Source organism: Corvus kubaryi, unplaced genomic scaffold, assembly GCF_017639235.1.
Source record: "Corvus kubaryi isolate FWS band 111438036 unplaced genomic scaffold, C.kubaryi_AGA036_p1.0 37308, whole genome shotgun sequence".
NCBI lineage: Eukaryota > Metazoa > Chordata > Aves > Passeriformes > Corvidae > Corvus > Corvus kubaryi.
In genome coordinates this window covers 19,564,948-19,577,557 of record NW_024581096.1, presented here as the reverse complement: position 1 = coordinate 19,577,557, position 12,610 = coordinate 19,564,948, and the positions used below count along the sequence as shown (strand labels likewise).

Below are 12,610 nucleotides of genomic sequence, written 5' to 3'. Positions count from 1 at the left end.
CTGTCTTTTTCTCCCCCTTATTTATTTCCCTTTACTTACTTTTTTTCTATCAGGCTGGTGTGGCTCAATCTTCCTGCATAAGTCATGATGCAGGACATGTGAATACAGAATAGTGAGTGCATATAAAATGTTCTGCAGTTAGGGAAAGGGCAGTGAAATAGTCATCCATCCGTGCTCAGGATGCAAAGGAGCATTGACACCTGTTTTTCACCAGGCTTAATCCTGCATGGTCTGTGACTGAGAGCAGTGCAAGATAGGATGGGAAGCAGTATCACAGCTGGGAGGAGAAGGGGAACCTGAATCTATAAGTTAACTTGTGGGAAACAACATGATTTCACTGATGGTGAAAATCGATCGTGTCTAACAATGACTTGAAGTCAATAAAAAAATAACCTCACATATCCATGACATCACAATCCCAGACAGGATGAAATCTTGACATTCCAGTTCAGAGGCTCAGACTCGTTTGGATGAAGATGAGAGCAAAGTAATCATGAGTTGCCCTTATTGAGTAATTCACATTAAGAAACTGCTATCTTTATTTTTAATTAATTTCTCTTTCCATTCAGGACTTTGGTTGTGCATAAAGTCTCTTCTGTAGTCAGAGATTAAAGATGTATTAACCAGTAGGAAGGATTCCATCTCTTTTGGTGAGGATACATTAGTTCCTAAAAAGAATACTGATCTGAGGTCTAATGCAATATCTTCTCCTCTCTGGGACTGAAAACCTGTTTCTGGAGTAAACAGGTTGTTGCTGAAGAGCATTAAATGTAGGGGAAAGTAGTAGGAGGAAATTATTTTAGAAAGTTTTCAGCCAAAATTTTGTGAAAATCAGGAATGTAAATCTGTGCTTGAATTTAATAATCAGTGCATGTCTAATTGTGTTTCTGATGCTGCTGACCATCCATTTATTTGGCCCACTGAGCCTGCACCATCTTCTTGCCCACAGGCAAGGTCTTGAGGTCTTCCCTGTCAACCCTAGGTGAGCTAACCTGGAAAACCCCTGGAAATCAGCAGCTAAAAGTAATGCTGCTATTTATCATAGAAATGGATATGATACCTGTGTGTCTTCCAGAAAGAACACCTGTCATGAATATTCTCCTTCTCCTGTTTCCCTTTCCAGGTAAATAAATTAGCTTAAATGGGGGTTGCCGGTTGTCTTCTAAATTACAGATTAATTTCAGTGCCTGTCTCAGCTTTATCCTTGTACATTCCCAGAGTTAAGAAAAGGCTACTGATTTTGTACAATGTGGAGTTTGTAATATTGCCTTGGAAGGCTGTCAGATAAAGCTCAGAAAGCCATTAGTCTGCTGGGAGCTTGGACTGAATCTCTTTTATCTTCATACTTTTTCCGTCATCTGTGATGTGCATTCTGTCCCCAGTACAAATTCACAGAGGAAAAGGGATATTGCTGTTTTACAACAGAAGCAAGAATTCTTTCCTGTAATTATAAGGTGTGAGACACTGCCTGATCATTAATCAAGGGACTGATTATAATAATAATCCACTTCTACTGCAGGCTTATGGGCTAATTCTCATTTATTACTAATCCCATTTTGAACTGCTCCTGAATCATTACCAGAACAGGCAAAAAAGGTTGTGAGAGACGAGTTTGATGTACAACCAGAACACTGCAGAGACTTGACAAGGAGAAGAATCAATCTCCATCCTTCAGTGTTTAAGCCAGAGCTCCTGCATTTTCTTTGGTCTGTGTCTGAGCTGTTACTCAGCTCCCTTCCTTCCTCCCAGTGATGTGGCAGATGGTTTAGGCTGGCACAGGTGGCTGAGTACCACCTGCTGCAAAGTTTTTGCTATCTTTTGCCATGCAACTCTTTTTGTTGTTGCTCTTTGCAAAATATGGCTGGAAATAGGAGACAAGCAAGAAGAGAGTGTGAAGTGATGTTGATAATGTTCTGTGTTTCCTTGTTTTCTGCTGTGTCATTTCTGGGAACCTGTAGCTGGTGCAGGCAGGACTCCTGCAAGCAAAGCCAGCAGGTTGGAAACTTTGGCTTCCGTGATGGAAGAAGTGTTCCTTTCTTATCTCTTAGTGTTACTCAACCCATGCTGAGGAACAGCATTTCCCACTGCTGCATGCTGTGAGGGGGAAAAATCCTCTATTGGCTTTAGGCATTAGATGCTACATTCTCTTGATCTTTTGAACTCGATTGGAAATAAAACAGCCTTGTAGAAGCCAAACGAAAAGTTTAAAATGGAGGAGAAGACTAGCTTTATCACCCAAATGCATGAAGAATATGACTGGGCAGGGCCTGGCTGATACTGTGGACATCAGAGGCAGGGCTCTATATTTAGTCTCTGTCGAGGTAGTGAGAGAGGTACAAAAGAAAAACACCCCTGGCATCTTAAACACTTCCCTGAGGATGAGTTGAGTTACTCTCTGGAGTCAATCATGTGTCCCTAATGACTGCAGAGAGAGACTTGAAGACTAAATAAAGCTATGGTTCTAAATGTAGAATACCCAACTACCTCTTCAGGGGGCAGAAACCAGATGAAATAAGGCCTGTCCTTCACATCTAGATTAGTACTGGTATTACAATATTTATAAGATGTAATATCCAGCTAACATCCTATCTGGATGCTTTCTCATTTGAAATGTAACTGCTGCAGGTTTCTTGCTGCTTGCTATTACAAATAAGCTTTTAAAAACCACTTGCTTTTGTCCCTTCCTCCTCTCACAAAAAATGAAAGACTAAATCCGTGAAAACCAAATAATTATCACAGCACTTCTCGCCAGTGTACTTTTATTAGGTAAATCTATTTCAAGAGGTAAATGAGAAGCACACTTTATGACAAGCTGTGCCAGGTGGATGATATGTAATCCCAATAAAGTCAACTTGATGCTTATGTATGTAACAGAATTTACTAACAGAGAGACATGGGAGGTTTGTACTTTGACTTTTTTGTTAAAAAGTATTCTTTGACCATATCTACAATAACTTTCCTGAGATAGGAGAAATCTCAACTTACTTTTAATAAAAAAAATTCCAAGTAAACAATGAGGTTTCATGAATTTTTTTATTGTTTTTAGTTTTTCTTCTATCACTATTTGAAGATTTTTCCCCTCCCCCTGAGTTTCCTGTGTCCTTTTTGTTCATTTTATCCTTGTTTGTTCATTGTCATAGATGAACAATATCCTGCCGGTTTGCAAGAACATATCCCACCCCTCAAGTGTTCACTATAAACGTAAAAAACCCAGTTTATAATAAGAATGACCCCTGTGGTAATCAGGGAGACAGTTTTGATTAAGAACATCTGTTAGCAGATTCCCGGTTCTAAAGTCAAGCAGAACATAAGACAAGAAGATATAGAAAGTGACATTCTTCAAACTGTGCGGCTGGCCTCCCTGGGGAGGCTCTGACCTCTTCCAGAGGTACAAGCCAAGATCATAAAAAAAGAACAGACATCAAAATATGTGGAGAGTGTGTGTAGTTTGAAAAACATGACACCTTTGTTTCGGAGGTGCTGCATCTTTAAATTTCTAAGCACCACACTTCTGAGGAGCATGGGGAAGGACTGCACTTCTGAGCCGTGTTTACTCCTCAAACACATCACCACACAATGAAAAAGAAGGGACAGGGATGGTGACCCTCTGCTCATTGCCTTGTCCCTTTTTTTTTTTTTGTTCTTCTTCCCCTTTTTTCCTTTTTGGCACTGACAAGGCCATCTCTTAGCTATGCAGAACATGGGAATCTGGGAGAAATGGCTTCACTTCAGAGCTCTGCAGGTGTAAAATGGTGATGTGGCAGATGGTGCTTCTAAACAACTTCTATTCTGAGTCACATAGAAGCTTTTGTAGCCCAGCACTCCTTCTCCAGCATTGATCAGGAAGAAATTCTCAGGAAATAGTAAAGAAACAAACTTGGCTTTGCTGCTCAATCACTTCGTTTCCTCTTCTGGAGGCATTAAGATAGTGGTCTTATTTGGAAAGCATTCTGATCTCTAATGAAAAAAGCTCAACATACTAGTTCTATTTATATATCCATGATAACACTATGAATTTTAAAATTAATTAATCATATTGCTTCTTATGAAAACTTTTCTTTCACTCATTGTGAAAAGTGAGATAAAAGAGTACAAATCAAGATGAAGGAGAGAAAGCAGAGGAGAGAAACATTTTCTCTTTGTTGTTTTCTTAAAAACTTCTAGAAAAAGAGAGCATATACAGGAGGATGAAATGCGGAAAGAGGAATGCTCTCCCAAGGGTAGGTATGGAAGTATTTCTTCAGCTTGAATGGATTGTATTATGAAAGACAAAGTGCTGCTAAGAGTTGAAAATTTTGAGAGATTAAAAGGCAATGAGATAGGTTTCTACAGATACACTGGCAACTCCACAAAGATCAGGAAAATTGTGGGTCTGCTGGTGGAATGAGTGCGTCCTAATAATGAGGAATATGGAATGTACAAATACACTCAACACTTTCTCTATTCCAGCCTTCACTGGCAAACTCTGCTCTTATGGCTCCAGGACTTTATGCCTCCTAGGAAAGTTTGAGGAAGCGAGAGAGTAGAGGGGGACAAAAAAGGAAGAAGTAGGTCACGCTGGGTATAGGGAGTTCAGTGTAACAGGATGAGACACATCCAAGCATGTTGAGGGAGATGCTTTTTATCATTGTGAGGCCATTCTGATACCTTTGAAAAATTGTGTCAGATGCCTGATCACTGATGAAAGGCAAATGTGATATCTCTTTAGGAGCAACCTAACCATTGAGAGACTTACTTGCCAATGTTCTTCAACAACACGTAGAAATACATAGTCTTATGAGCATTAGTGGCTTTTTTTTCCCTGCATTAATTTATACTGGAAAAAAGAAAAAGTTATGCTGCTTTCTTTCAACTTTTAGAAAAGTTTTGTTTTGCTTCTATCAAGAATTGATGCTTGTTCTCAAGTATCACATCTCCTAAGAAGAATGATGATTTGGTTTCAAAAGAGTTTTTACTACACTTTTCAGTTAAGTCTTAGTCATAATACACAAGAGAGTACTCGAGTGATGTCAAGCTGCAAAGTGCTGTAAGCATGACAAATCTTCACTTTAATTCTCAGAATTGATTTCCTTTTGAGGGGGCGTGATTTCCTTCTGTCTCTTCCCCTTGGCATTTACTGACTTGGGAATGTTTTGTATTTTCCCTTTATTGATAGAAATTTGTATCCACTATTCCTGAACGATTTTTAAGAGGAGCCTTTTTACAGCAAGGAACAATTAAAGATGATATAAGTGAGCCAGATGCACTGATACACTGTTGCTTATTTTACAAGGGAACGAGGCAAAATACAAGAATAAAACTACTGAAAAATCTGTAAAACCTTAGACTTTATCTCTATCTACACCTGAACATTGACAGAACCCGAGTGAACTTGAGTTTTAGTACTGCTTACTGTAGAGAAGCATGAAAAAAAAAGGGGAATCTGAAGCAAGGTTTGATTGAACTTAAAAATTAACAAAGAGATTTAGTTGCCTCTTAGTCCTTTGTCTTTTATATATAGTGTACATACAGAGTTGCAAAGATTTTATTACACTTATTGGTCATTATATTTATTCTTTCTCTTAGTATATGTTATTATGTTGAGATTCCTGGTGAACGGAGGAAAAATCCATTTCTTTTGAAATCAAAAACCAGGTTTATATCTGTTTGACCTTGGAGTCCTTGACTTTGTACTGAGCAATCATGCCAAGGAGAAAAAAGCTGAGAAATGAATGTCAACATAAAAAAATTGGAATGGAAATGACTAGCTGAGTTAACAACAGAAAGCAAAGTCTATGTCCTCAATGCAGTTTGCTCAGAATACTTAATGCCTCTGAAAATGGATCACTGCAAACATGACACTAAAGTATTTTGTCTGTTTAGTCCAATAAATCAGCAGCAATAATGTGTCATGATAAAAAATTGCGCAGATAAATTAATTCATATCTTGAAAGTCTTAACTTTGCTCCGGTAGGAACCAGAGCGTGTAGGTAGATGATTCTGACTCAAGAGTGGCAGTCCCTAAAAGCTGAGAACTCTGTCCCTTTGGAATGATTCAGTGTGTGAAATTAGGAACCCAAGGTCTCCTGTCAGTCAGGGAAAGCCATTAAGCATCCCTGGGGAGTGATCCTGGGAGTACTGGTGCTGCAGAATGCCACTTACTGTGAGTAACTTAAACTGTGATGTGTGACTTAATTCCTTCTTGGTTTGCCATAAATGGCTATAAATGAGTGTACAAAGTTCTGAGCGCTTCCTAGAGGTGGATCACCTCACTTAAACAGATCTCATTCTTTGTAAAAGGTTACACAGAGTTGTCATACAGTGCGACAGTAGTTGATTTATGAAATTTCTAACTTGGGGAGACAGGTTGTCTGGGCTGGGCTTTAGGTTCCATGCGCAAACACGTACTTTTAGCAAGCAGCTCCACTCAGTTGTATAAATGCTCTAAAAAAAAATAACAGGTGCAAAAAATAGATAATTAGATAACTAATGGTATAAATATTTCCCATCAGCAGAAACAGCCTGTAGTCCATTAACGGCATTGAATTGTTTACCACTTTTTACAAGGACAGCTTAGACAGTGGGCAGCGACTAAATTCAGACACCTAATCCACAAATTTAACTTCGCTGAAGATTTCCATTGTCTGCTCAGCCTGAAGGAATCCTGGCCTAGTTCTGCTCCTCCTACAAAGGAGACTCCCCTACTAAACATGGTGTAGAACAGTTCTAAGGGACAGGTGCAAAGAGGAGAAAATCAGGGTCGCAAGGGTTGGGCACTCCAGTGAGATCTTTGTTCTGCTATAAAAGCCTGGGGTCTGAGGGCAGGTAATGGATTTGATGACTGTGTTTAGTCATTAACACTCCTTGCCCTCAGCTTGGAGACTTTGAATGTGATCTCTAGTTTTGTATGGCACCATTTATTAATCTAGTTGCTATCTAATGTAAATGGCGGGAAAAGACCTGGGAACAGAGACACAGCTCTTGTCAGTGTCTTATCCAAACCATAGAGTGTGGAATCCTTTCTGTTTGATATCTTCAGTGTCCAGCTACCCTACTGCCTGGACATCCAGTTTCAAGAGGATGGGCTACGTTTTGACCTGATCCACTCTGCACCTCCTGGGGTGCTACTGGTAATAATTTAGAGATTTTCAAATTCTGAGTAAGTCTCAAAGCAGAATTCTACTCTTAAATTACCTATTAGTTTGCCATTTTGAAGCTTAGTTGGGTGAACTTTTTCCTGCAGCAGGTGAAATGTTTTGAATGATGTATAAAGACCTTGGGTAAAAGATGCATCATAAATAAGTGATTATGGTCAACATGAAAGTCTATTTACAGGAGGTAATGTCAATCAACATGAGCAACTATTGAGAGAGATTTAAGACTGAGACTTTAAAAAGAGCTTAAGAAATCCATTTCCTTTCAATTTTCAGCAAGGGCTGAGGATATATGTATGTAAACTAAACTGTTTTAAAATACCCTAGCCTAAATTCCCAATAGAGTAAAAAATACAGGATTTGATGCTCCATCCTGCTGCTCATAGAAATGGTCCAATGTTGATCTGTGTATTCCTTTTTTATCAGACCTTCCTGCATCTTAGTATCTCTGGAGAACTGATTCTGTCAGGAGGATTCTGATCCTGACCGACTGTTGCCATGGTATTGGGTTATTCTGGGCTGTGATCAAGAAAAGCAAACAAACTTGAGAAAGAAACTGGCTTTAAAACATATTCTCAAGACACAGTGCCTGAGACTAGGTTTTGAAAACTAAGTCTTCAATTTTTTGTACAGTGTGGCAGTTATTAAATGCTTCTGAAAAAAAATTAGTAACAAGAAGCATTGCTGTGATAATAAATGCATATATAAAAAGGGAGAAATGGAGGAGAAAATCAGGCCAATTCTAGCACTGTTTGAAATTGTTCATTCTCATGTAATGGCATTATCCCACGGTGAACTGAAACCCCCATCTTTTTTGAGACCCTTTAAAAAGTAGAAGTTTTTGCAGATTGGATTCCCATTTTGCTAGGTACTATTCCAAAGCTGGTGGGAATCAATGAATGTCTTTTTGATATTACTGAGCTTTTGAATTGAGTGCATAATAAGTAATTTGTACCTGTCTCCGATCCCTAGGTAGTAATATAGCTTCTTTTACACCTCTTAATATTCTTTCAATTGCAATTCATCTGTTTGTACTGGCAGCACTGCTGAAGCTTCTGGTAATACATGAGACAGTATTTTCTGTATGCAGGGACTTGCATAATAAGTTCATATTCTAAGAGGACAGAGCTCCCTTGATGGGAAAAGAAAAAAAAACATCCTAAGAGAAATCCTTATTATTGGGGTTGATGACCCCAGTAGGATGCACAAATTTCAGCAAGCAGTGTTTACAAGGGTAAAACAAGAAATGTGAATCTATATAGGGAATCAGGGAAGTTTTCTGCAAGTTTGTTATTTACTGATGGATAATTTTGTTTGCCAAATTACTGAGAGTGTTCTTCCTGTTCTGCAGGCAGAATTCACTGCCATGAGGGACCAGTATATGCGAGGTGGAGAGGGCTTCATTATCTGCTATTCCATCACAGACCGCCAATCCTTTCAAGAAGCAGCTGAGTTTAAAGAACTCATTTATCGTGTCCGGCACACCTATGACATCCCCGTGGTGCTGGTGGGAAACAAAATAGACCTTGAGGAGTTCAGGCAGGTAAGCGACTCCTCCACTGTTTTTGGCTTGGTTTTTCTTGGCTGCCTCAGGGGTTTCTGCAGCATATGTTGTACCGTGCTACCAAGAATTATTAGCACAAGAAGATGTTTAATCAAAGAGCAACAAACTTGTAATAAATTAAGGTCTTTGCAGTTCTTTTCATTCATATGTTGTGGAACTTGAAGTAACCTTGGCAAATCACATCCAAACTTTCTGGTTTTACTTGAAAAACTTTGACTACTGTTGTCAGAAGATTTACATATATATTCATATATATGTAGTCAACATAGAAAAAGATTCAATCAGGATCTTTGTGGAAAAAAACTTGGGTTCCTTTGATGTTTCCAGACATTAAACAGAGGTTTCTTTTTTTTCCCCCAAACATACTAGATTTGATTAAAGATTTTTCAAACTCAGACATTAAAAAAAAAAGTGAAAATAAAGAAACACATATGAGATCACATTTGCCTGAAGATCCAGTGACTATGTTGTTAGAGGGTTCGGTAAAATGGCAACATTTTGAGAATTGAAGACTTGAATTCACTTTGATTTTTATACAAGATTTCAGCTACCACCACCCATAGAGCAGCAGATTTTTTTGACTACAAGGCCAATAACTGTGGCTGTCTCAATGTCTTTAATAATCTTTGCTCACTCTTTTCATTTTGCTCCCTCTCTACTTCTTCCTTACTCTTTATACTGGTGAGTTAGAGAGAGATCAGATTAGAATGGCTTGGCTGTGACCTGGTACTGAATGGAAAATATGCCTAATCTTAAGCAGAGGCTTGAAACAAGAAGGAAAAAGAAAAAAATATTATCCTATATGGAAATTTTAAGATGCCTCTGATACAACTATGACTGCTTACAAATGCCTGACTTCTGTGCAGACATATGTAACACTTAAATAAAATGGTGGGTTTTTTGGTTCATTAGCATCTGTGCTCACACAATCCTATATACTCTTCTCCACTTATCCTGTCACTCTTCTCCCCATTTCTTTGTCTTCTTTGTTCTACCTGAAGAAAATCCAAGACAGTATTGAGCCTGAAATTAGTCTTAAAGATCTGATTATGTACATTTGAAACTTCACATCTGTTTTCCAGATCATTGGCTTCCTCCCTAAATCAGGATGTGACAAAACCCTGATGGTGACAATCCAGCTGCAGTTTAACAGGCATCTTGAGCCTCAAACAGCAGTGCCATGTGCTTATACACCAGAGGGGAGGGATATGTGTTTGGGGAAGGAAGTGGATTCAGTGGTTTTGCTGAGAGAACAGGACATTGCACTTGACCCCAAAGCAGGATACAATTGATTACCTGCAGTTACCTATAGATGAGGTGTCAGGAGTGTTTTATTTCCTAATTGGTACAAAGACACTCTTGCACTCATCTTTGGCACTATCTCTTTCTGATCTTACTTTTTGTTCAACTTTTATATTTTAATCACTGTCAACATACATAAAAACATATGCCTGATTTAAATACTTTTACATTCTCAACGATCTTGTCTGGTGTCACAAACAGGAAAACTACTGTGCATGAATGCCTGGATTGGATTTCCCTGACAACATTCAAGATTAAGAGGCATGGGGAGGGATTGGGGAATAATATTTGAAATTATGCCCGTGATATGTGATAGACACACTAAAAACTGTTCTATAAGGTCCCCACTGATGATCCTGCCCTAATGTGTAAACAAGGAAAGTCCAAATTGTAGTTCTGCATTTTGAAAAGTTTTCAATGAAACAGGATTTAGATCTTCAAAATGTTTTCTTCCATATGCCTTCTACAAATGCCAATGTTTGGCAATGTTAGAAGGGTTTTCTCAAATATTCTGCAATCCAGATCTTGACCCTTAAGTCAAAGACTAGTAAGGTAATGCAAAGAAGTTCTGCTCCTTTAAATAAAGCATTTGAATATGACTTTGTGCCCATAAACAAGTAGTATGAACCAACTGTAGAGCAAAGCAATTTATTCTGAAGTCCATATTTTGGGATATTCTTTTTAAATCTAGACTATGTCTACCCCATGGCTGTTGTCAGCATAACTAGTTGGTGCTAGAGTATATAAATTGTCCTCCTGGAGTATATCTTCACCTAAGTTTAATCCATTTTAGATTGTGTTTTCAGATACCACTCCACAATTCAAAGCAAATCACGGTTAAGTGGGGGTGATGAGCAGATACTTCTCAGAGTACCTTCCTGACCTAAACTGAAGCCCCAGCCTGTGGGAGGACACTTCTGTGCCCAGCTTTAAGCACATATGAAACCTCAGTGTTTCATTTTCTCAGGACTGGGACATGAGGCTGTGCTGTATGTTTAATAAACATACAGTTTATTATTATTTATACAAGTTTTATCTATGCTCACTTGTAAGGTTAAGCAATATCTAACTGGATGAGGTCTGGGAAGGTAGATTGAAAAGGATCTTTTCAAGGTCATGCACTGTGGTTACAGCTTCATTAAAAGCATTTGGATGGCTGAGAGTGACAGCAGACTAACTGTGGAGTGACAGGCAGCAATGAGCTGGTGATGAAGGGCATTAACATATCAATGAACAAACAGGGAGGTATACAAGCACACCAAATTCAAACAGCTGAAAAATAGTAGGTGTCAGAATGCAATCAGCCAGATTGGAATTTGACCAGGGCACCAGGGCTAATATTGTGGATTTGTTTAATGACATTTTTCTCCTATGAATTTCATTAAAACAACTGTAATGTTATTCATGTTATTTCAAGACACAACATTAAGTTCAACATTCCTGGGCATCATTTCCATTTAATGACAATTCTGCAACAATCAGACAGGCCATAGTGGTTTGGCCAGACAAAGCTTTTGTTTGAAATGTGAATCCCAACACAGTACAGATAATGATGTATGCTGCTTTCCTCAAATCTATCAACAGGACTACAAGAACAAAACTAATCTGCAATTAAAATTGTTTCTTAAGAGGAAACACTGCCGAGAAACAAAAACAACAAGCTTATTATTTTTAAATGATATTTTTATTTTATGATGGCTTCAGTGAAATTATAGTCTTTATGTATGGCTGTGATTTTTAATGTCCTAAGAAATGGGTTTGTCTGTATTCCTTCTTAAACCAAGTTTTAGTTACATTCACCAGCCCAAAGAATAAACACTTTCAATTTTCTCTGAACAACATGGGGGAAAAACTGGGGGGAAAAACAAAGTAAATCATTATCTTGATGTATATGTGGTGGCAAGGCGCCCTCCATCCCCCAGTGAACAGGCATGAATGGTTAAGGCATTCACAGAATCATGGAATGGTTTGTACTGGAAGGGACTTTAAAGCTCGTCTCATTCTAACCCCCCTGCCATGGGCAGGGATGCCTTGCACTGGACTGGGTTGCTCCAAGTCCCATCCAGCCTGGTCTGGAACATTTATCTATTTCCATTCCCTAATTTTTTCAGCCATTGCTCTAAGAAATATTTAATTATGTGCATTATATTCCATAGCTGTTAGACAGAAAAATACAGAACTAACTGTTTGATTAGGTAACATTTTAATTCCAGTGTTTTCAAACAACAAAGTCATTAGATCAGTAAATGTATGCTTGTATGTTTTTAATTATCATCAGATTTTCAGAAACGTGTAGGACCAGCTGTTTGAAAATGCTGATCCTTTCACTTTAGGTGTCACTTTATTCCAGATGAACACCTGGTTCTTACTGTTCAAAACATGTATAACAGATAAATATCTAATTAGAACATATTCATCTTCAAAAAAATACATTAAAGCTATTCAAGCTCATGTCATACTAATGCTAAATTGCAGCTTTATATAAAAATATTTAATAGTTAGGACCTGTGACATTACTAAAAGGTTGCTTAGAAAATATACAAAAGCGTTACCTATGGATCATTGCAAAATATTAATTACATTGAGCAATTCAGAGGGGAACTAACTACTC

At 38.2% G+C, this 12,610-nt stretch overlaps 1 protein-coding gene across 1 annotated transcript in view; it reads left to right on the top strand.

Moving 5' to 3' along the window:
• Positions 1–12,610, top strand: part of RIT2 (Ras like without CAAX 2) — a 182,147-nt gene that overhangs the window by 84,598 nt on the left and 84,939 nt on the right. The window contains exon 4 of the mRNA XM_042028769.1: positions 8,485–8,676. Within this exon, the coding sequence (XP_041884703.1) occupies positions 8,485–8,676 (192 nt within the window). The remainder of the gene's footprint in view (positions 1–8,484; positions 8,677–12,610) is intronic.